Here is a 24,746-nt window from a genome sequence, read left to right on the forward strand (position 1 = left end):
CCCGGGGGGGTCATCTCTGCCTCGACACACACGGACCGTTTTTTAATGAGTTTGACCCCCGTCGCGTTCGAGAGCCTCAAACGTTAGGGGGACTCCCCCCCGGCCAGCGAGGATAGCTCTAAAAACGGGCCTCGGGACAGAAGAGGAGACGTATGACTCAAGTGGAGCAGATAATTGCACATAATGGCTTGCGCATGCAAGTATGCGCTTAATTACGATGGGTCGTGCAAAAACGCAGCTCGTCTGCAGGACGGGGCGGCCGCTGCCCGTGTTAACAGCTCTTTCAATCGTCCCAAACACATTTAACGCAGCTCTACAATAGCATTAATTAACAAGAGGGCCACCATCTCTTTGGAGGAAACATCCCATTTTTGACAGAAGACTCAGTTACATGTTTCACCTCTGACTAATACTAATTCTGAAATGGCTCCGACAAAGAAGCTGTATAAATGCCTGCTATTAATGCATGTTATACGCTGGCTCTAATATGGGGCTACTACTCCTCGCTGGACCAATATGGAACTCGTCAGTGAAAATCAGACTCATTACTGAGCGTCCAGGCCGCGTCAGTGAACCTCTACAGAAGGCTTCAGGGACCATCAGAGCGTACAGGTGGTCTAAGGCACGAGGTTGGGGTGTGATCCTTTAATGCTAACTGATGCTGCTGGCAGAGACCGCAGGGGATGAAAGATTAAGGGAACAGACTCATAGCCCGAAGGCTTCTGCTTTGTCAGAGGAGGACCCTGCTACAGTTCTTCATTAAGAAAAAGAAGTATATACAGTATATTACGCAACATGGAGAGGGGAAAAATGTAAAAATCAGAGTGGACTGCAGGGTGGATTGTCTTCTTTCTCTCCCTGCATCCACACAGCCCTATCCTCCCTCACTGCACTGGGGGGGGGAATCTGTCTCTTTCATTCATTCACACCCCTCCCTGCAAGCAATGTTTTATTCATCAAAGCCTGAGCTCCCCCCTGCGGCTGCCACTGCCAGACCCCAGCCCCTGTGTATGACGTCCCTCTGGGCTGCTTTCGTCTTCCTCTCCCCCCCCCTCGGCCTTCCCTTCTGTCCCTCCATCTCTCTCCTCTCTCTCTTTGTAGCTGTCTCCGATGCCCCTGATTGCATCCAACTCAGTTCTGTTCTGGCGCTGATCATAAAAACGCACCTGGGTTTTCAGCACACGCTTAAGACGCAACTTTCACAATGAATTGGTTGAGAACAAAAAGAATATGTATATAAAAGGTTAATTAAGAAGGTTCCTTTCGGGGTGTGCTGAATCCGAGGTGAAGCGCTCATGAGATCAGGGATAATGCTGTAGAGCCTCTAATGATCTCCAGAGATGAAGACATTTTCTTTTAAGACCTTCACATCATTTATAGAGGTTGTGCAAGCCTGAAACAAGAGACCCAAATCTGCAAAACTGGGCCAATCAAACCTCTGAAAGGCCTCAGCAAATCATAGAAAACCACAAAGTAAACTGCACTGAGAGGCGTTGGCTACTGTAAACTGTTGGGTATCATCTCTCACATGTCTTGTGGAATTATTGATCTTAATGATTATATACTTTTATATATATAAACAGATCCATCCATCTCATAATTGCTTATCCAGTACAGGGTCACTGTCATCCTGGAGATTAGCCCAGGAACCATGGGGTGCAAGATGGGGCACAATAGGAAGACAGTCCATTGTAGGGTGCATATTCTCTCTTGCACTCTCTCTCTCTCTCTCTCTCTCTCTCTCTCTCACACACACACACACAGGTTTGCAATTATACCTTTGTGGGGACTCTCCATTCATTTCTATGGGGAAAACTCTAATGCCAACATGATGGCCTTAACCCCTACCCAGCCCTAACCATAAATAACCAAACAAAACATGTGACTTTTGGCATTTTTAGTTTTTTGATTGCATTCTTGGATCTTTGTGGGGACCTGAAAAATGGTCCCCACAACAGCAGAATAACAGGTTTTTAATCACATTGTGGGGGACATTTGGTCCCCACAGTGTAATATAAACCTAATCCATACACACAAACACACACATCTGACCATATGTTTTTGGACTACAAGGAGAAACCGGTGTACAATTAGTAAAATCCACACATGAGGAGAACATGGAAATCATACACAAACAGCCCAGGGCAGCAAAAAAACCCCAGCAGGGTGAGACCTACAACATTGTATAGATAAATTTAAGTAGAGCAGTTTCCATAATGACTTTTGTTTCCCTAAGTAATTCTGAGCACCAGTGTTCCTCAGTTTATCTACTGTGACGTATAGCAAAGCCATTTTCCATCAAATTAGAGACCAAATAACTTTCTGAAAACTGCTTATAAAATCTAAATGAACAGGCTTGAGAAGAAACTGCAGAAGGTGACGGGGCCAATTTAAAGTGGTGAATATAGTTCGAACAATAGCACTCAGAAAGTAATAAGATTACCCGCCAGATTTTACGTTATTGTTTCAGCCATGCAATAAAAGCTATGAAGTTACAGAGGCTGATCAGTGAAAAACTAAAGTAGTACATACATCTGGACTGTGTTATCTCCTGAAACTGAAACAAGCGTTAGATTCATTCAGGATCAATGCAATTTTACATTAGTTTACAACCACAGCGTGCTGAGAAATGGTTCACGTATCATTGTGTAAGGAAGAGTCCATCCCATAACTTCTGACTCATAAGATGAAAGAGCTGCCATACAATTAAGGAGAATTAAAATCTCCCTAGTCACAAGCAAAGGTGACTGAGGGGAGGCATGATCTGATTTTCCGAAATAGAAAGAGACATAGAAAAGGTCTACCCAAGGAATACAGTACTGCCACTACGGATTCAAACGTACAAGGCTAATAGTCGAAATAAGTTAGCAAGATAATATCAGGTTGAAGAACACATTTCCTCATACAGGTTTTGGGGGTGGAATGACTTTGCTGATAGTCCTGGCATTGGATTCATGAAGCAACTAGATATTAATAGTCAAAACTGGGCTGAAAGAACACTTGAATCTTGAATATTATACAACTTTTCATATGTTGCCAAAATGAGACACAGAAGGACAGGCAGGCATGGGGACTGACCTGTGAAGTCTTCATGGCAAATGCAGGAGTACCCGCCCTCTCGCCGGGCGCATACACCCCCATTAAGGCAGGGGTTTGAGTAGCACAGGTTGATTTCGGTCTCGCAGTAGTCACCGGTGAAGCCGGACGGACAGCGGCAGCGCAGGCCGGCGATGGGGTGGATGGGCCGGAAGAGGACAGAGGTCGAGGACAGGAAGGGGGCGGAGCTATTGAAGCGCAGCACCGACACGCATTTCATGTAGTTCTGGCAGGGCTCGCGCAGGCACACGTTGTCGTCGAACGGGAGGACCTGTCGGCGTGGCGACCAGCCAGAGAGTTAGCTACAGGCACGCACAATCCCCATCTACGTCTTATTGACTGAATGCAAAGCCGGATGCATCAGGATATTAATTATCACCTGCTTCTGTGTTTAGCTGCTCTGGCTCAGGAATCTTTAATGACATTAAAATGGAAACCAGCAGGAAGTCCTCACCTCCATCTGGGCCAGCGACGTGAGCCGCGGTCGACTGAGATACAGCTGCTCCTCCAGGGCCTCGGATGGGAAGAAGTTGCCCCCGGGAAGGGCCGCAGAGAAGCTGACGTTGAGGACGCCCTCTGCCCCGCTGTCTGGCTGAACGTTGAAGACGAAGACATCCTCGGCGGGCACAGACAACACGGTGGACACACCTTCCAGGAACTGGCCCAGCAGCGGGGACAGGAAGCGGTCCTGGGACATATTCTGTAGGCGCACGGTCACACTACTGCTCAGCATGTCCTCGGTGATGATTAGCACCCGCAGGACACACTGTGCTGACACACTGTGGATTCCATCTGGGGAGGGAGGAGGAATCATTGGGTTAGCTCTGCCTACCATAACCACACAGGGCACACTCCTTTCTCATATACACACACACACACTTGTATTCATATGTGTATGATGACCGTCCATTCATTTCTATGGACAAGACGCTAATCCCAACAATAACAACCGTAACCCCTACCCAGCCATAACCTTAATCAAACAAAATACAGGACTTTTAATATTTTTGATTGCAATCACAGATTTTTGAACTATTGAGTTTGACCTAAAAATGGTCCCCAAAACATCAAAATAACAGGTTTTTTTTTTTAGCATTTTGGGGACATATAATATATACATACCGCCCCCCCCCCCCGCCACACACACATGTACACACATGTCGGGTATACCTATCCTTATGGGGGCCCCTCATTCACTTCTATGGGAAAAATGCTAACACTAACTATGACAACCTTAACTCCCACCCAGCCCTAACCATAACCATAAGTAACCAAACAAGATACAAGAGTTTTTGCATTTTTAGTTTTTTCATAGAAGTCACCGATTTTTATAAAATACAGTTTTCCCTTATGGGGACCGGTTTCCTGGTCTCCATAAGGGAAAACTGTATTTTATAAAAAAACAGGTATTTATCACGTTATGGGGATATTGTGTCCCCATAAGGATAGGTATACCCGCTCACACACACACACACACACACACAGAGGTTAAATCAACCCTGAGCTGTCTCATGCCCCCGCTAGACACTGTGTCCAAATAAACCCAAGAAAAAAACTGATTTCTCTAAAGGTGTGACACAGATGAGAGATCAGCTCCCCAGGTGACAGAGGAGATGGAAACAGCAGCACATGGTCCCCCGAAGGTCAGGGCTCTTCAGCTTCCTCATGCCTCACCTACCTTCACAGCACATCAAACAGCAGCCCCAGCACGCCAGACCCCCCTCAGAGTGAAGAAGACCTGCGTCTGCTCATGCCAATAGCACGGTCTATTACTGTGCCCGAACATACCCAACAGACAGCAGACGGCACGGTGGTTAAGCACGGAATTTTAAACTTCACTCAAGTCTGTGGAGAATCTGACACCTTACTGGAATGTCTTCACTGTAAAAGAGTAGAACTGTAACCTTTATACTCTAAAAGAAAGTCCAAGAAAAGTAACCACAATGTCACTCTGCCAGAAAGGTCAAACTTTACAGTGCAAGTCGTGCATTTAAATTAACATACAGAAAATTAAGCAGTGTCAGTGAGAGCTGGTAAAAGAGTATATGAATGTATATTATGCAATGTATAAATGTATAATATGCGTTACCCTAACAAATAATTAATGTAGGATTTTCCCTTAGCTAATATCAGTCGAAGCCAACAATGGCTGTCTTTTGACCTCAGCCAGGTCATTTGGAGGCAGGGGAGGCGTTAAATACCCCATATTTGGAGAGAAAAAAAGGCAATTCAAAGCATGGCACAGCGTTAGGCTAGCGGGGGACATGCTAGTTCATATTGCCAGATAATACGCAAGACTGGCTGTTTAACGGAGCAGGAATAGGAACAAATGCCGGTCATCCGGCGCACTCGTAAGCTTAAACGTTCATTCATTGTTGGTTTATTTATTATGTTAATGCTGGAAATAGAATTAACCTTAATTTAGCAACGATAATGGTGATGACGAATATCCCATTTTCTATAGCCTGCAAATTTCACCGCATACCAATAATGGCGTATTTCAATTGTATTAAAATAATATTAGGAAACTTATTCGGAGACATCATATTACATTTATTTTCATAGACTGCTATGGTCGTCTCTTCTTTTAAAGCCATACCGTCTGAGGGGGCCAGAAACCGGGAGGCATGACGGCGCCGGGCAACTGAAGCCGGCAGCTCGTGCCAGGCGTGGGCAATTCTTTTTAAAAGATCACTCAGTGCTAAAATCCCGATAATTGGTGTAACCAGCTTACACTGGAGAAATCTGGCGCTATCGGCCCACTTTAAGCACCCGTTTCGGCGATGTTTTGCGGGTAACCCTGATCTTAGCATCCGTTAAGACAGGCAAAGCGGATACGCTCAGTGTGAGGCCATTATCGCCCTGGCGCAATAACCGCGGCTCCTGCCACGCGAACACCTATCCGCAATGTTCATTCACTGAAGATCGCGTTCGTTCCGTCGCAAACTCCAGATTCATGCATTACTAATGTGCAGCCCATAGAGAAAATATATACGTCAGTCGCCTCGATGTGTCTGGTATTATTTTACAGTAAGTAGTAAAACAGAATGAACACTGATTTATGTTACCCACTGGATGATTAAAATGTAAGTCTTGCTCATTTCTGTTCATATGTAGTTACTGTATGTTAGCAGAATTGGAGCATCAGGTAGGACTGTGATTAAGAATATAGACTCATAACCCGGAGATGCCAGTTACAATACCGGGAGGAGAACTGTTCTCGGACCCTTGAGAGCTAGCTGTACTTAACCTAAATATCTCCTCTGATATATCCTAAATAGCTGTATAAATAGACAAAGATGGTAAACAATGGTCTATAGAGTTACCTAAGCAAATGTGTGCAACTACATTATGTCAGAGGAAAACTACTGCTATATACAGACAGACATACACTTGGCTTTAGGTGCAAAGATGTAATAGCTTTAAAAGCTATTTCTCAAAATGACAAGAACAGTGTTCAGCAAAACAGTACAGAACAACGCAGCATGGCAAGACTGGCGTTTCAGTGCAAGTGAGCTAGCACGAAAACTTAAATAATATCCATTAGACTAGCCTATAAACCCCCCCTTCATTTGATTTGAAATGGAGATGGGAAGTGCTGGATTGCACAGATAACGATGTTAGAAAGATGGGAAGTAGATGGACCAAATGGTGCTGTGAGAAGGGAAAAGCAGAGCGTGGGGGATGGGTCAGTGTACCAGCTGGTTTGTTTACAGGATTATTGAGAAGCTGACTCTCTCGTGACCCCAGACACACGCGCGCAGATACTGACACCCACGCGAGAGGGGGTTACGAAGTGATGGATAGAAAAATGCAATCTGTTAAAAAAAAAAACTACTCCATTTGGTCCTTATTGGAACTTAAATGCACAATTTCCCCCTGAAAATATTCGGCTAATTTTCAGTCCAGCGTTCCTGTTCACCAAAGACATCATGGAAAAGAACCATAGGTATTAAAATGAAACACCGAAGCGTAATTAATGCTTCAAAGCCAACCATGAAAGTGTCCTATTACCGACCACAACCATTTTATAACTGGAAAGACGACAAAGGAAGACAACTCTGCTAGTCTTTGTATTAATTGCTGTGATTTTACTTCAGTAGCCAGCTGACTGATGGGTACACTGTTATTTGTGTTCTTGCAAGTGTATAACTTGCATATCTGGAGCTGCTGCTAAGCAACAGAGTTTAATAGGAAATCCGTTTAATCAACTGGTTTTAAAACGTGATCTTCCCTGCACACTGATTATTTCAAACCAAATTTTCCTAATATTTATTTATCTAACTAGAATTTAATTTCAATATGGAAAATATTTATAAATGCTAATCCTTTGCATTGAAGACCATTCGGTGGATAACAATTTAATTAGTTGTTTATAAGTTAAATTGCACATTTATTAAATTATTTTATTATTTGAATAGGAACAGACACCATTTAAAAGAGTTATACGCTGATGCCTTTTAAATACCTTACAGTAGTCTGCCCTCATCCCTTGAGGGTCTTATAAACAGGAAAGAGAGAAAGAGAGGAGTGAGTGAGTCTGATGAACAGACGTACAAGGCATCATCCTTATGGATTTTGCAGCCCGATCTCTCAGCAGAATGAAATTCATGCCAAGTGGAATTTGACACTGCAGAGCAACTGAGGCACACGTGCACTAGTGTAGTGCTTCGCTTAACCCACGCAACACACACACACACACACCTAAACACAGGAGAAGGCTTTGAACATTCACTTAAGCCCATGTGGTCTCTCTCTCAGAGAAGCTTATTGAGACAGACAGTCAAAAAACAGCCACGGATGAGCACAGACACACTGAAAAAGAGATCTGAAATTGATAGTAACATTTTAATCTTCTACCTCTGCTCCTGGAGGAGACAGAGAGAGAGCGAGAGACAGAGATGGGGGAGAGAAAATTGAGAAAAGCAAAAAACAAACAGGAAATGTAGGAAGAGAGATGGGAGAAGGTGAAGTGGCTGAGGCTGCCTGATTTGCAGCCTTGCCTTCCAAAGTGCTCACATATAAAGCAGATTCTCCTTCACCAGCTGTCCTAAGACAGAGAAGGACATAGAGCTTAATTCCTCCCACCTTGCCTGCCAGGAAGGGGGTGATCCACCCAATCTGGTGCCCAACCATCTTACCTGTGACGGAAACCAGCATGGTGGCCACCAGAGGTCGGTTGTTGTCCAACTTGCGGCTGAGGCGGATCTCCCCACTGGTGTGGTTCAGCAGCAGCAGGTGTAGCTCGTTGCCGCGATCAATGGAATAATAGAGGCGATCTGAGACATCTGGGTCATGAGCGGGGACCCGCCCGATGACCCCGCTTGGAAAGCTGTTGGACCGGTTCGACACAAAGTTGTTGAAGATGATCTGGAAGTTTTGCAGCTGGGGCCCATTGTCATTCTGATCCACAAGACGGATTCGAACTGTGGCTCGACTGACTAGTGGGGCAGAGGTGGCCTGCACTACTATCACATACTCAGAACGTACCTCGTAGTCCAGGTCAATGAGAGAGGTAAGCTCTCCAGAGAAAATGTCCATCTGAAATATCTCTGGGATGTTTCCTTCCACTATCTGGTACATGATCTGGGCATTGGGCCCCTCATCAGGGTCATTGGCAGTAATCTGGGCGACCACAGACCCAACGGCACTGTTTTCTTTTACTAGGACCTCAAAATCGTCTGCCGGGAAAACTGGAGCATTGTCATTGACGTCAAGCACCGTGACTTGGATGTGTACGGGCGTGCGCTGGGGAGGGACCCCACGGTCTACTGCATAGGCGGTCAGCTCGTAAAAGGGGAGACTCTCACGGTCCAGGCGTCGAACAGTGCGAACGATGCCTGACGTGGGCTCAATGGTAAAGTCTCCATCACCATCTTCACCATTCTGGAAGGTGTACTGTACACGGCCATTTGCATGGGCATCGCGATCATTTGCAGAGATCTGGAGCACACTGGTGAAGGGTGGGGCATCCTCGGTCACAGTGCCCTGGTAGCGTGGGCTGAGGAACTGAGGTGCATTGTCATTGACATCATTAACGTTGACCTCCACATAGGTGGTGTCAGACTTCTGTGGGATTCCGTTGTCCCGTGCAGTGATGGCCAGCGTGTAGGTCATCTGGTCCTCGTAGTCCAGTTCAGTGAGCAATGTGATGGCACCGCTCGACGGGTCAATCCGGAATTGTGGAATGTTGTCTTCCAGGAAGTACGTAATGCGAGCATTCTCCCCCATATCCTCATCAGTGGCACTGATGACCACAACCGTGCTGCCAGGAGGCCGGTCTTCATTGATACTCACGGAGTAGTGGGCACTCTGAAACACAGGCCGGTGAGTGTTGGCATCTGTGATGTTTATGTGCACCTGACATGTGTCATACAGTGTGCGGTCAGAAGCAGTGACAGTGAGCACGTAACGCCGCTCCTGTTTGTAGTCCAGGGGCAGTGCCAACGAGAGAAGCCCGGCCCCACCCACGGTGCTAATGGCGAAGCGGTTACGTGTGTTCCCTCCAGTGATCTGGTAGGTGACAGCACTGTTAACGTCACGATCAACAGCGGTCACACTGACCACACTGGTGCCCACCGCCGCATCCTCATTCAGCCGCGAATAGTACTCCTTCTGAAGGAACTCCGGCCGGTTGTCATTGACGTCCATTACGGTGACAGTAACGCTGGCAGATGCGGAGAGTGGTGGGACGCCATAGTCCCGGGCTTCTACCCCAAAGAAATAATGTTCCACAGCTTCACGGTCAAGTACCAAGCTGACCGTCACCCAGCCTGTGGCCGAGTTGATCACAAAAGGGGTGTCGGAGCTCGTGCCTGTGAGGCGGTATTCAAGCCGGGCGTTGTCAGCTGAGTCTGTGTCGATGGCCTGGATGTGTAGGATGGAGTGCCCCACAGGGGCGCTCTCCAGGACAGAAGCTTGGAACGGCGTGGACACGAAGATGGGAGGATTGTCATTGACGTCGGTCACCTGCACGCTTACGATGCCCGTGTTGTTGGAGAGCGGTGGGCGCCCGTTATCTTGCGCGCGCACACGGAGTGTATATTCCCGTTCTGTCTCAAAGTCCAATGGCGCCACCACCTGGATCTCCCCGGTGACACTGTCGATGGAAAACTGCCCGCGGCTGTTGCCACTGATGATGTTGTAGTGTACAGCTGCATTGTTGTCCTTGTCCCGGTCTGTAGCGCTGATACGGAGGATCTCGGAGTGTGGCCTCACATCCTCACGCACTGCCACCACGTACCGCTTCTCGCTGAATTGTGGCACGTTATCATTCTCATCCAGGACAGTGATGAACACCCTCACATTGGAGGACCTGGGACCGGGATCCCTCCCTTGATCGCTGGCCTCCACCTGCAAGGTGTAGCTCTCGGTGGTCTCCCGATCAACAGGCCCACGTGTGGTGATGAGCCCAGACCGGGGGTCAATATCGAAAGCAGTACGCACAGCTGAAGCATTCCCCACAAAGCGGTAACGGATGTTGGCGTTTGAGGGGGCGTCCAGATCAGTAGCACGCAGCTGCAGAATAGGGTATCCCTCTTCCACGTTCTCCCGGATTGTCTCCCGGTACTCGCTCTGCTCGAACACGGGCGAGTGGTCATTGCGGTCCGAAACTGTGATGGCAACCATGGTTGTCCCAGAAAGCCGTGGCGAGCCATGGTCCACAGCAGTGACCCGGAAGTAATGCTGATCCATGACCTCACGGTCAAGCACCTTGGTGGTGGTGAGCATGCCAGTGGTCGGATCCATGCGGAACAAGTCCATGGATCTGCTGTTCATGAGCGGAGCCATGCTGTAGCTTAGCCTTCCTGCATCCCCTGGATCAGGGTCCTGTGCTAACATAGTTATCACTGAGGTACCCGGGGGCTGGTTTTCGGCCACCTGAACCTGATAGTTATACTGCTGGAAGTGGGGGTGTCGGTTGGCTGCACGGCGATATCGGCTGGATGCATTGGGGAAGTCCTCCTGGGTGTCCTGTCCGTTTAGAAACCCTCTCACCCCTTCCTCATCTCCTTTAATAACCTTTTCCCCACCTCCTGCTCTCTCCTCACCCACCCCCCACATCCTCTTTCTGTCCCAGTCTCTGCCTTTCACTATCTGGGTTCTGCTATCCTGACCTTTGTCCTCTGCTTTCTCAGCTGTCATATCTATCCATTTTGCTGCCTTTGTTCTGCTCCTAGTCGCCAACCCCATCCACTCTGTCCTCTCGACATCACTTGCCCTCCCTCCCTCATCCGGCTGTCTATCTCCCTCCCCCCTCTCCAGCTCCTTTCCTTGTCTCCCAAACCCCTTGGCTTGCCCCCCCAGCTGCTTCCTATGTTGACTGACACCTCTTCTCTGTAATTCCTCTGAGTTAGCGGTTTTTAATTGCAGGCGCGTGGATCCCATACTGGTGGTTAAGCTGTTGCAAGTGGAGCTGTCAGCGCCCGCGGCATGGAACCCCTTCACAGGGGCGTCCCCCTGCTGTGAAGGCCCACAAGGCCGTTCCTGAAGGCTGGCCTGTGTCCTGCCTGCACCAAATTCTTTATTTTGCCTTCGGTGGCTCTGCCCAGCACTGTTGTCATTGTTGTTATTGTTGTTATTGGTGTTGAAGGTGATGGCACTGCCATTCATTTTAATATCATTAGCCTTACTTGTAATCCTCCAGGGCTTCTCTGAAAAGGACATGGGGATTGCGAGAGCTGTCCGCTGCACCGTCGATGCTGAAAAGTTTGGCTTGATATCTCTTGGCTTTGTAATGCCAGCTTCTGCAGAAGCAGATGTAGATCTCATGGCTGGATAGTCAGAGAGCTTGATCATGTTGAGCTCTATAAGACAAAACAGAAAAATACGATGATAATAATAACAATAATAGTAACAGTAAAATAACTGTTAGTGGTATATCTGACAATCAGAAGGGAGAGTTATGGCTGGTATAGTCTAAAAGAGGTTAGTAGGTTGCTTGGAAATCGGTCATGTGGATTTGGTGGGACCAGACGATTCGGTTATGTGAGAACAGGGTATAATTTAACAGGATTAGAGTTAGCTTCGTTAGTATCATTGGAAGGATAACAGCGCTACTAGAGGCGGGAGAAATTTAATTTTTCTTTATCGTTTACTGATACAACGGTGCGACTCGTAGAAGCGCTGCTCTTCCATCCAATGGCACTGGTCAGTCTAGAAAACCACTTATGGTTATTAAAGCTCACACGGTCGGTTTTAAATTGTACATAAAATATACACATCTCAAAGGACATATAATCACCGACGGTTTTTGATATCTTTATGCCGTTTGCTGTCGTTTTTCTTAGTCACAAAATGGATAATGGCATAAAAGGTGGACGCGACTTAGCCCAGAAGCGCAACAGCGCGTCTCGAAATGAAGCAGTTGCCGGTGCCGTTTTCTGTTTTTACTGGGACGGGGCATCGGTTCCTTCCTCGCGGCACATGCCGTCCCTATCGAAAAAAACACAGTCTTCGAAGACAATCACGCCGGTTGCCAACAGCAGCGATCGTCACCGACCACCACCTCGCATGCACCCTAAACGTGATGGAAAAATGCCTTCTTGGTGCCAGCAGAGGCGGGTCTTTCACAGCATCTACGTCTCAATCTGTTGAGTCTGGTCGACAGTGGGGCCTGACACTTAAGGCCCGTGCAATGATCGCTAGGTGCACACTAGCACCCTTCCCTGTTCCCCGGTACCGAAAAAGAAACGATCACCATAAGAGCTTTGACTAGGCAGATGTGCAACTGTAAAGGCAAACGGAGAGGCAGTACATGCTGGTCTTTTATTCAAACGGCTTTTGCCACACTGTATCAATGGTAAGGTAGTAAGCTATAACAACGCCCCTTCCCCGCGGGAGCACGTACCTGGCTGGAGACGTCTGAGCGCATCCCCCGGCGCCTGTCCTCCCGTTGCTCTTTGTGCACTGTTGCTCTCCAGACGCCTGTTCCCATGAGATCCTCGGCGCCTAACACAGGCCCGTAGCGGGCATCCTCTGGAATCACACGCCGACTGTAAGATCCACCTCGGATGGACCTCCGGATCACACCCAAGCAGCATCGCAAGCCACCCGTAACTCTGCCTTTTGTCGTGTACAGGAACGGGGTGCGAGCCATAGGTCTGGCAGCAAGAGCCCGCTCTCTCCCCCTGGCTTTCGGCGCACAAAAGGCTGAGGAGCAAGAGAAGCAGGAGTCTTGAGAGCAGGTTAGATTCCAAAAGCAGTGCAGCCATTAGTCTGGTAAGATCCTTCCTTAACCCCCCCCTTTCTCCCTCTCGCTTCCCGTCTGATCGCGTGTTTCTCTCCCCCCCTCTTCTCCGGCTAGGTCGCCAGCTCTACGGCCTCAACCCCACACCTTCCCCCGGGCTCCCCCGTCTGTCCGCGGACCCGGTGCGGTCGCATTTACACGCTGCGTTCGGCTGGAGTCTGGATGTGAGCGTCAGGGGCGCAGCATCTCAGCTCCTCATTCAGCTCCAACATGGCTCTCAGCAGACCCCGGTGGTACTATCCATCCTCTCTCTACACTCCCCTCGCCACCCCTCCCCCCCGCTCCCCCATCCTCCGTTCAGATAAATGGGAAACGGAATGGTTTATCCCAATACGGATGACTTACACTTCCCTTTTCTTTCACGCCACATCCTCTTTTAGCAGGTGACTTTTGACCATTTTTAGGGATCAAATTTAGCGTCTGGGGTTATTCATGTGTATGGCTCAACCTAACAACTTAACATTTAATCACTGACAGAAGATGAATTGAGACTACATTAAGCTTTTTAAAATTTTATATAACCAATGTGCTTCATCTGAATATTTTCCTTATATTGTATTGTTTCGTATTATTTAAAATTTATATTATGTTGTTATCGTCATTTAGTAGGTCTAATTGGGATTTATTTGCGGAATTTAACCGGTACTCTCACGGTGATATAATTCGTTGTTCTTCCAATAATTTGACCACTTATGTTATTTCAATATGTTTCTGTAGCTATGTCGGCCAAAACATGGAGTCTGTCGGGGGAAAAAATAAAAACTCCCGACACCATATCAGAGTTAACTTGCCAACGGTACAATACTCGCCTCAGATGATGTGTATGCTGTATATCATTCAAATATAATATATTTAATTTATGTTTATTCTGTATCCAGGGTACAATATCCTGGGACTGAAAAACAATGGAAATACATTATTTAATTAACACTTCTTATGAGATTGGCGTTGGCAAGGTGTCGATTCATCCTATTTATCTACATGTATTTAAAACGTAACGCCTCTAAATGAAATTACATTGGACATGATCTGTTTTATATTCCGCTCTGATTAAACAGCAGGTGCGTGGATTAGGGGGGTCGGAACCACCCCTCCCCTCTCCTCCCTTCCCTTCCCTTCCCTTCCCCTCCCTAAATCTGTGACCACTCGCTCCACACATCTTTAGATCGATATCCGTCCGGACCTCGCCAGATCTGGTCCCCGCCGTAGGCCCCGAAGACACACCTATTTGGCTACCCAGGTTACCATGGGAACGGAGGCAGCGGGTGTGTGCGGCGCAGGGTTGGGGGGATTGACGCTTTGCCTGCCAGCCACAGTCACACCGTAATTACAGGCTCCCAACCTCCCCCACCCGTCCCCTCGTTTTGACCGCCTCGCTCCCACCCACTGCGCTCCTCCAGCCTCCCTCCTCCCCAAAGGCTGGGCGGCAGGTGGTAGCGGAACAGCCCGCATCTGGCACGCGGCGAAACGGTTCTAGGATGCATATTCACAAGTGGCAGCCGAAGGTTCCCATTGACTGCAGATCGCCTGTTGTCGATATTAATTCGCCATCGGCCGTCCCGTCATTCACAAAGCGCCGCTCACACAACCCCACCCACCCATTTTTACGGTGTAACTCATGGGGGTTCATAGCGGCGACAGCTGCGTGGTGACTTACGTGGCGGGTCCAGCAGCCTGATGGCGTGCTCAAATTAACCAAGCCGGGGAAACTCAAAGCAACCTTAACCGCAACCCATCGCAAAATGATGCGATAAAAGTCGTAATTGAGCATTTCCCGCTTCTACTTGATCATACTCTATTGTATATTCTATTATGGATATAATGTAGTTATGTATGGTTGTGTCAGCTTGTGTTTGTCTCCATCTTTCTTTCCTACACTGCTCGAGATAAGCTTCTGTTGGGAATGATGCCATTAATAATTGGGGAGATATGATTAAAATCCGGTTCATTTACTCGGTCTTCAGTTGTTCAGACAGAGACAATTTGATCATTTAATTACATTTCTGTTAGAGTCGGATGATGGAGCAGTAGGCCAGCGTCATGTGCGTGCATGTGTAAACACACACACACACACACACACAGTTAATCAGGTCACAGTGTACAGTATTTAAAAGGGGGGATCTGGAAAGACGAGTAATAAAGCAGGGTGTAATGAACGGTTGATTCAGTGCACATAAATCTATAGTGAGACGTGTATCCAAGTTTTATACACATTTTCTCTTAGAGATGAAGATTACTTATGAATTCGTATGTCTGATGCAGTGGAGTTTACCTGGGGCAGCTCTGTGTCTCTGTGACCCAAATCACATGAACAGGGAGAGGTTTAGATAAGTGACAATTTTGCTTGAATGAGATAATTGACACCTGTACAACACAGTGTTCGATAATAAGCTAATAGAATGGCAGCATACGAGTTAAAATAAAATGCGCTCCTTTCATCATAAAAAATAATACAGTAAAACATAACTTGCAAGTGGGTAGTAATAACACTAAGTGATGTCAGAATGTGGAGAATTTCCTGTAGGTAATGTATGAGGACAGTACTAGGTCAACGACTGTCAGGGGATCCCAAACAGCCTGTGACAAGGTCAGATGGACTCATTTTTCAAAAAAAAAAAAAAAAAATCCTGAATCACTAGAGTTCAGTCTCCATGTTTACTAAAAAAAAAAAACAATACACAAGATTTTAATTTAGACTGTCCATTGATCATTTTCTCTTACAATTTGTGCAGTAGATATTTTATTTTTGATCATGTTTGACTATATTTGCTACCATTATGCACCCAAAGACTGAAAGAAAGAGAGAATAATAGAGGTGGATGCAGGGGTGGGGGTGCAGTTGGCAACAGCTGTTACATTAAGAAATGAGCTTTGATAGAATCAGCATTGACCAGGTTTCCCGTGTCACAGAGTTTAAGCATTTGGGTGCGTTTTGTTCCAAGGCCATTTCCATCCCCTCTTTGCTCTCTGTACCTCTGTTCATCCTCTGTTCTGCATGGCTCACTCTTAGATCTCCCTTTACTCTCTTTTTTTCCCTCCACTCCCTCTATTGTCTGTCCGACTCTGGCCTTGGGAAATGATTGACAGGCGGGTCCTGGTCCAGGGAACGCTTTGATAGGAAGATGTGAGTGAGTAGGTGGGCACTGGGGGCTGCCTGGCAGTTGAATTCAGCTGCCACCTTGTGGAGATGCAAAAGACTTACACAGCCTGCACTTAAGTAATTCTGGGTTTTAATCATATTAACCATAATGGCCTCTAAATCTTAATGCTTGAATTGGCAATAAAAAATCATAAATTTCCTCTCTGACACAGTTCCTTTTCACATATCCGAAATACATCTCTTGAAAAAACTCCCAGACAGATTAATTTTAATGATTAGCTTGCATACTGGTCTTCAGCACAGACTACAAAGACTTTAACAAAATCCTAGACATGAGGTTAAAACTTAGGTGATACTGTAACAAAGGTTACAGTAAACTTAGGTGATACCAAAACAAAGCAGAAAGAAGTTGCACCCAACACTTTTACATCTAGAGAGAACAAGGAAATAAGGTGGTTGTGTGTGGATTTGGGAAAATTGATTACACCAGAACCATTTGACTGGCACTTATTTTTTTGGCCCATGGAGTGTTTTCTTATATATATTGCATACAAAAAAAATCTTGAAATCAATAAGTTTTTAGCCACATTTCCAATTAGTGCAACAGGGCATACGACTAAAAATGAAAAGGTTACATTAGAGAATTTGGCCTTATTAAAACTGTAATTAAAAATAAATTAAACCATCATTTGTTGCCACTCCCATTCTACAAAATTTTGGCCTATATCATTTTGCTAAACCCAGAATTACTTTTATAAATTAATTAAAAATGTAAACTTAAACATCTAAGCAGTAAATTCAGAGAGATTTCACATAAACATCTTCATTTATTAAAATGAATCTCACAATATTTATTCTAATAATGAAATCTGGTTCCCCACCTGAGAACATCTTTTGGGAGAAACCTGCATCGACCTGGGAATATTCCAGAATTTGGCACAAACAATGTAAAGTGACATTAGATGCCCCCAAACCTAAGGGGTAATAAATATGGCACAGGGTTAGTGTCTGTATCACAGAATTCTCTACTACCTAAACTCTTTATGGGCCTGTTTGTAAAATAGTACTTCCAATTGTTTTGTGCATAAAGGGGCAGCCAAATATAGGGCTGTAGCACCCTACTAGAAACAGGGGGGCACCTGTATCTACAGTACCCAATGTGTAAACGCATCACTGTAGCTGGCTTAAGGGTCCTTAGCCTGGGTCGTGCTGTTACATGGACTATAGTTGTGGAATCGGAGGTAAATGTAAGGTGTCCAGGGCACAGTGGTAAAGTTCTCTCAGTGCCCCAAGTAGCTGCAGTCGGCAAAACATCTGATTGTACAAATGAGGCATTGGCTCCTGGAGGGAGGGAGGGAGGGAGGGACAAAGAGAGAGATGTCAACAAAATGGAAAGGTGACTGCATACAGAAGAAAATGATTAATTCTGCTACCATTGCATTTGACATTTATTGCTCCTGTATCCTTGAGAAAAAAAAAACCATTAACACTATAAAGTGCAAAACAGCAGGGTGTGCAATCAATCAAAAATTTATCAAAACACAAAATGTGACAGAACTCAAAAATAACAATAAAGCTAAATTCTAGTCACATATTTAAAATGTCCCCCCCTTTAAGCCAAATAAAAATAATAAATTAGGACTGAAAATAGGTAGTTTCTCACCCCAAGGACATGAACTCTGTTGTAATAGGAGCTGAAATCCTTACTAAGAGACACCAGAAACCTGCAGATCTGCAAAGGGGTGCAATACATATACATTAGCAAAATCTGTTAACATTACATACACTGCTGCATGCGCATTACATCACTACTAAAAACCTCACCTGCTCTGTCTTCATGCCAACTCTGGCCCCACCCCTACCTTCTTCCAGGGACTGTCCTAATTGGTCCAGTAGATCAGAAAAAGGAATTAGGTAATTGAATAGCAAAAGCCATTCCCCCTATAAGAAAATAAACAGAAAATGTTAGGCTCATTTCATCTCTAATATAGTCACTACGTACATCATGTGATTTTTTTGTGGTACATTCTCAAATATTCTCAGTGACAAGGTAAATGACGTAATTAATAACACAGAAGAATAACTTTAATTGGTACTACAGACATCACTACACATGTTATAGAAACACACTGTACCTCTTCTTTAAGGGAAGAGAAATCCAGGTGAGATACATTTGGAATTTCTGGGTAAAGGCCTGTGAGAGACAGATAACAGATCTGTTATAGTCTGTATCATATAAAATTACTATAGGTGAACGCATATTCTAGAAAGCGCACTGCCTCGCACCCTGCTTCACTGCATGCTCGTAGCTGGTGAAGAGCGTGTGCAGACGGGCACAATTGTACATGACAAAGACTCCGCCCTTGGGGCCTTTGGTGGACACGCCCCCTTCCCTCTGCACATCCAGGGTCACCTGTACAAAGCCAGAGCAAAAAGCATGAAGTCACTCTAAAATTCCAGTATCTTCACCCATAAACCATTGCAGGAAACCATATGTAGAACGAAGTGAGAGGCAAGGCGCTTTTGGGACATCTCCGTCTCCACGTCGTGATCGCTGCACTCACCGGACTTGAATGGACCGTTGACAGCAGCTCAAACCTCACAGTGGCTGAAGTCATGACCTGGATGATGTCATCCCACGCCTGTCCTGGACACGACAGAATACAGAACTGAGCAAAAGGCCGGTGTGGAAACCCCCTAAATCCCAGAAGCGAAAACCCCATAGTTACCTTCCACTTTCTCCCCGTATTTAATCTCTGAAGCCTCCTTCATCTGTGCTTTACGTAACCTGTTTAAAAAGCAAATTACAATACAAAAATGTTGAAATGAGCACAACTACAATAGACAACTATTCCATTCATTCATTATCTATACTCATATATACCATATATGATTCTATACGTGTCCTATGCAGGGTCATGGGTGTCCAGAGTTTATCCTGGAAGCAACCAACTTACCTCAGCATGTTTTTGGACTGTGGGGGGGAAGAACATGCAAACTCCACACACACAGAGCCATGGCGGACACTCGAACCCCGGTCCCAGTGGTGTGAGGCAACAGTGCGAACCACTGCACCACCAAGCTACCCCTGATAACTGAAATCCATTATGCAAAACTACTTTTTCCTCCTGCAATAATAATTATTATGCAGATAATAATATAAGATTAGTGCCTGCTACTGAAAGCCTATCTGCATAGTAACTAATTAAACGTATGTCTTATCAACTCCTACCTAGAAGTAAACACTATCTCAGTGCAGTACAGTGCAGCAGAGGATGTAGTTAACATTGTGGAGTTGCTTTCTGTTTGCTAATGTGCTACGTGTGTGTAAAGTTACAGAAACAAGGACACTTCAATACTCTGAGTGGCTAACAAGACATTATGAGTGAGGTGACCTTCTTGGTCTCCAGTTCTGGTGAGGTGTACAGCATTCTGTAGACATGCGCTTCAATCTTAAGATGCACCATGACACTGCTAGCACTGGGACACACCAAACACACACACACACACACACACACACAATGTTACATGCTGACAGTAAGGCACAGACTAAAACATGGTGAAACATTTTTCCCTGACAATCATTTATCTTCAGTGTTACTCACTGGATGTACTTCATGGCGTTAATCTGGGAACCGGGTGTCTTGACTGGTCCACAGACCATGTGTTTCTACAGGAAACAGACCATGACAGGACTTCAGAAAACGAGTGTCTGTAAATCCTGCAGCACTCTAAAGCTTAATGACATTCACTAGCAATTCTGCATTGATACTTTTCTGTCAGCTGGAATATTGTGATTAGTTATTGTCATGACTATATATGGGTCATGCTGGTATATTAAAATTACCTGAAACTGCCCCCATACTGCAGAATTTAGAACTCACGCCCTATCAAGGATACTAACAGATTGTTCCAGGGGTAAAGCAGATCATACTAAAAATATTCAAGGGGGATTCTGACATAGACGTCTTTCCACAACAAACACGGTACCTAGCTGAGGAAATCAACTGCATTTAAAACACAAACCTAATACAGCAGCAAAGACTGCAAGCAATTTGAAGACTGCGGATTTACTTTTGTGTAAAATGTCTTTACCACAACCTCAAAAATGTGAACAGCTTAATACTTCCATGGGCTCTATAAACATTTACCATTTTAAGATAGTAAAATTTCTCTCTCTTTTTATAAACAACTACAGCAACTCTGGCCCGTTACCACACACTGCATTCATACACCCTCTACATTTGTCCGTACAGTGTTGCGCGGCTGTGTAGCACCCCAGTTTATTCTCCACACACTGCATTCATACACCCTCTACATTTGTCCGTACAGTGTTGCGCGGTTGTGTAGCACCCCAGTTTATTCTCCACACACTGCATTCATACACCCTCTACATTTGTCCGTACAGTGTTGTACAGCTGTGTAGCACCCCAGTTTATTCTCCACACACTGCATTCATGCACCCTCTACATTTGTCCGTACAGTGTTGCGCGGCTGTGTAGCACCCCAGTTTATTCTCCGCACTCCATGCTATGCACACCTGAGTGGCCCTGGCTCCGCCCACTCTCCACAGGACATCCACCTGCTGTTGGCGAAACTCATCCTGGGATGAAGTGACATGCAGCACCATGGGGGCCGCACCCTGGAGCAAAAGTAAACAAATTACCATCAGGAGAAGACAACATTTCTCTAACACCGTCAATCAATAGATAATACATTCAAGAACAGTATAATAAAAAAAATAAAGAGATTAGTAGCATCATATTTTTCAGAAGATATGATCAATCTAGTATCCTGTCCAGGACATATCACCGCCTTGTGCTGCCTGGGATTGGCTCCAACACCCCCCTCCCCCCCCACTCTTACAAGAATAAGCAGTTAGAAGATTGATGGATGGAGTAGGTGATGGATTTGCTGCAGGAGGAAAAAAATCCAATATTCATCTGAGGCGGAATGTATCTGATTCTGCAGCTGATGGAAAGTGAAGAGCTTTGCAGCTTCAGAGAAGTGGAGATGTTGGCCCCGGTGGGCTGGGGGGTGAGCAGCTTTAGGTTCAAGTCTGACAGCAATATTTCAGTACGCAAACGGTGTTTTAGTCTTAAGAATGCAAATAGCATGGTCATTTCAGATCTAAACGCACAGATAATTCAGGGGGTTTTGCACCAAGTGTCAGCGTTCAGGAGTTAAAAATGTATATATCACATCAGCTTTCACATCCTGTAGTCATGCAAGGAAGAAATAAACATCAATGAACCTCAAATCATTAATGCTAAATGAAAAATTAATTCTTATGGATTATCAAATGTTACTGGCACTGTTCAATATGAAATGCCATAATTTTACATAAAAGTGTAATTTCCAGTGAAATTACCAGTGTTTCGTATCTGTCTGTGTAAAATGCACTCGTTCTTAACTCTGAGCTACCCTTGTCGACTCACCTTGTCGACTGCTGTCGCTGCTTCCAACTGTCCTAACTGGTACACACTCTCTTCCTGGACTGTGAGAGTAAGCGAGAAAGACAGTCATCACTGTGCATACATCCTATGCACCAGCACTGTTAAGACGTGCCATTAAATATTCAGTGACTGGGTGCAGAAACTGACACTGCAATAACACTTCTGGCTGTATAAGCCAGTAAAAGTGACTTGCTACAAATAAAAATGCTGACAAATGAAATAAAATTAAACCAAGGTATATTTCGGTTTGTTTTGCTGTCTATTTTGGCCAAGGGCCAGTATTAGGAGCATCGTATCGCTGTTAGATGTACTCAAGTACTCTGCCTCACATGCATACAGTCTAGGAACAGAAGATCAAAGAAAAACGGTCCACCACTTCTCACCAGTACAAACCCCAAGGTTTGGGTCATATCCCTGAAGATTCTTCTCCTGAACTGCTTTTTTCAAGTTTATCCTCACAGTCTTGGTCCCCTTTTCACTCCCCCCTCCTTCCATCTCCATTCCTCCACACAGTTCCTCTTCAGAGTCTCTATATGGTGAATTCTTAAACACCCCCCACAGTTCCTCTTCTCTCTTGCCATTGGCTGAACAAACTGGCACCGTGGGCCATTCCACACCAATGGATTTAAGGACACGGACGATTTCAGCTCCCTCAGGTAGTGCAGGGCAGAAAGACACTGAAAATCTAGTAAAAAAAAACAAACAGGATTCAACACAACACAGATTTAAATTCACAAAATACACCTGACTGCATGCTCACAGACCCACAAAGGTTTAAGGAACAAATATGTGCGGAGAACCAAAAAAAACTCTTCTCACCCCTTCTTCTTCAACAGCACCGCCTGGTGGTCGGCCAACAACACTGTCCGAAGCTGTCCCAGAGTGATAGTTTCGCAAGACGACAGGCAACGCTTGGGGTAGAGAGCCGGGCAGTTTAACACGACGTGGCCCTGCCCCTGGCCCGACGGCTTTAGATATGGATGCAAATCACCCAGAACCTCCCGAAACACGGACACACGGTCCACTCGCAACCGGAGTCCTTCCACGATCACCTCGCCCGCAGCTATTGGCAGCACTCCGTTGCCTCCCACCGACAGCACCCGTCCCAAAACAGTGGCCGGCACCTGGAACACGCACAAACACACAGACGCATGACATTTTAATTTTTACTCCACGAATAGAATACGCATCTCAGCGATTCAAGCTTAAGCATCATAAAATAAAGCAATCGTGACGCATTCATAGAATTGTCCCACATAAGACATAAGGCGTTCATTTTTGAGGTAGGGATTCAACATGTTTGTATTATACTGCAGCGTCAACAATAACAACGATGAAAATAATTTGTAATAAAATCAATTATTTACCCAATAATAATCCAGCACTTCAGCATTATTAACATAACAGAAGAAGAATGATGGATAATCAGTCAAAGTTATTTATGTCTAGTCCTCCCCGCTGCGAGCTAAAACGTACTGATCCGTGACGAAAACCAAATTAAAACGGCAAAAAAAACGTTACGATTTACCAACCTGGCCGTCTGCATACAGTGTGGTAAGGACCGATGAAGGCGACAAGAAGTCCCGATTTCGGAGATTCTTGGCACTACTTTCCTTGAACCACCGTTTATCGGGCACAGTCGCAGCCACATTCTCCGGCTCACCACGCAGAGCGGAGTTCAGGGCTCGAACCGTGGTACCAATTCGAAAGGGACGATTGTCTGCTCCTTCCATGTAATCCTCAGAGCAGGAATAATACTCAAGTTAGACACTTACAATGTCGTGGCGGCTTCCAACATCAAGGATACCTCGATACCTAGAAATGTCGCGGTTTTTTTTTGCTTGCATCGCAACATGGATCAGGTGACTGCGAATACCGCCACATGCTACAACAGGAACTATACATTGTCTGTTGGTTTCCTTAACACCCAATTTCTTGTTACACACTATGTAACGCCAATGGCTCTATTTATTCGTCACCACACAGGGGCCATGTTGGGTGTGGCATTAACACTAACAGCCACGCCCCCAATATATCTTTTTGCTAGATGGCGTTGAACCCAGTTGTACTACCGTTTGCACAAATTAAATCTCCGTGTTAGAAGAACGGCGAGAAAGGCTTATATGGAAAAATATGTAATTTAATGAATATCTTGCGAAGTACGATACCCAACGAATCATCGGATTTCGCAGTAGATATTGCATGTTAGAGATGGAAATTGTGATTTTTTTACGGAATTACACTTTGTGATTTTGTGTGCATCCAATAGTTTCCTTCGCTTCCAACATAGCTCTCTTCTTTCTTTAATTTTTTCATTTCTCTCCGGGCGGGAGAATCCCCCGCGCATATTTGGATAGTTCCTTTTATGTTCAACAGAATTAGATGTTTGGCATTATTTATATTGCATATTGTATAATTTCATAATATATATTGAGCGTTGGTTAAATCTTTCACATGCAAGCACATCAGTGAACGAATCACTGCAGTGACCAAGAACTTTTCATTAAAAGACTGATTCAAAAACAGCCAGTCCTGAATGAATGGCACCAGTTTATTAAATGTCATTTGCTGAAATAGTCGTCTGAAACCATGTTGACAAGCATTAGTGTTCTGGGGTTAAATGTCAGCCTCATCGCAGGCAAGTTTTATTTGTTAAATAAGGTTTTAAAAAAATCGTTATGTTGTTTTTTTGCACAGGTACATGTTATGCTATCTGATCCTCTGAGGAAGTTCCTTTGGTTGGCTTTGTATTTAGGGAAAAAAGCTATGCATCTAAATTGTTTTATTAATAGTTTATAAATGTGCACTATGTAACTAAATAGGTGTTTTACCATGTTCCATTTAG

At 45.3% G+C, this 24,746-nt stretch overlaps 2 protein-coding genes and 1 long non-coding RNA gene across 10 annotated transcripts in view; 1 reads left to right on the plus strand and 2 right to left on the minus strand.

The window, feature by feature from the left end:
- The window catches only part of LOC111855827 (cadherin, EGF LAG seven-pass G-type receptor 3), a 41,965-nt gene extending 28,539 nt beyond the window's left edge, over positions 1–13,426 (minus strand). For all 5 annotated transcript variants that reach the window (XR_011992157.1, XM_072713545.1, XM_072713547.1 and 2 more), the window contains exons 1-4: positions 12,947–13,426; positions 8,238–11,903; positions 3,551–3,888; positions 3,079–3,367 (exon numbers count right to left, since the gene is read on the minus strand). Coding sequence is in view for 4 of the 5 variants with exons in the window: in XM_072713545.1 (XP_072569646.1) it covers positions 3,079–3,367; positions 3,551–3,888; positions 8,238–11,903; positions 12,947–13,310 (4,657 nt within the window). In the remaining variant the exon portion in view is untranslated. The remainder of the gene's footprint in view (positions 1–3,078; positions 3,368–3,550; positions 3,889–8,237; positions 11,904–12,946) is intronic.
- Positions 12,855–13,484, plus strand: LOC111855866 (uncharacterized). The gene is made up of 3 exons (XR_002840979.2): positions 12,855–13,093; positions 13,178–13,283; positions 13,403–13,484. It is a non-coding gene; the product is annotated as an uncharacterized lncRNA (long non-coding RNA).
- Positions 13,485–16,174: 2,690 nt separating this feature from the next.
- On the minus strand, positions 16,175–24,385 carry dalrd3 (DALR anticodon binding domain containing 3). 4 transcript variants are annotated; one of them, XR_002840974.2, is made up of 14 exons: positions 23,434–24,384; positions 22,721–23,025; positions 22,285–22,586; positions 21,884–21,942; positions 20,986–21,087; positions 20,051–20,115; positions 19,175–19,233; positions 19,010–19,092; positions 18,732–18,858; positions 18,581–18,639; positions 18,270–18,386; positions 18,109–18,177; positions 17,327–17,786; positions 16,175–16,454 (listed from the first exon to the last, which is right to left on the minus strand). XR_002840974.2 is itself a non-coding variant. In XM_023835301.2 (13 exons), exons 1-13 carry the CDS (start codon positions 23,746–23,748, stop codon positions 17,667–17,669), a joined length of 1,539 nt encoding a protein of 512 aa, XP_023691069.2. In that variant the 5' UTR covers positions 23,749–24,385; the 3' UTR covers positions 17,253–17,666. The 4 variants fall into 4 exon arrangements, 3 of the variants coding, with proteins under 3 accessions (XP_023691069.2, XP_023691070.2, XP_023691068.2); XM_023835301.2 differs by lacking the exon at positions 16,175–16,454 and having other exon boundaries at positions 17,253–17,786; positions 23,677–24,385; XM_023835302.2 differs by lacking the exon at positions 16,175–16,454 and having other exon boundaries at positions 17,253–17,786; positions 18,308–18,386; positions 23,434–24,385.
- Between the last annotated feature and the right edge of the window lie 361 nt (positions 24,386–24,746).

The sequence above is a fragment of the Paramormyrops kingsleyae genome, chromosome 6 (genome assembly GCF_048594095.1).
Source record: "Paramormyrops kingsleyae isolate MSU_618 chromosome 6, PKINGS_0.4, whole genome shotgun sequence".
Classification (NCBI taxonomy): Eukaryota; Metazoa; Chordata; class Actinopteri; order Osteoglossiformes; family Mormyridae; genus Paramormyrops; species Paramormyrops kingsleyae.

Excerpts from the sequence above, each read along its gene's own strand:
- dalrd3 (XM_023835300.2), bottom strand. The coding sequence starts at position 23,634 with ATGGAAGGAGCAGACAATCGTCCCTTTCGAATTGGTACCACGGTTCGA. Across the intron at positions 21,088-21,883 it reads CAGCGACAGCAGTCGACAAG|GGTGCGGCCCCCATGGTGCT; the intron begins GTGAGTCGACAA and ends CTTTTGCTCCAG. Across the intron at positions 19,093-19,174 it reads ATACGGGGAGAAAGTGGAAG|GACAGGCGTGGGATGACATC; the intron begins GTAACTATGGGG and ends TGTCGTGTCCAG.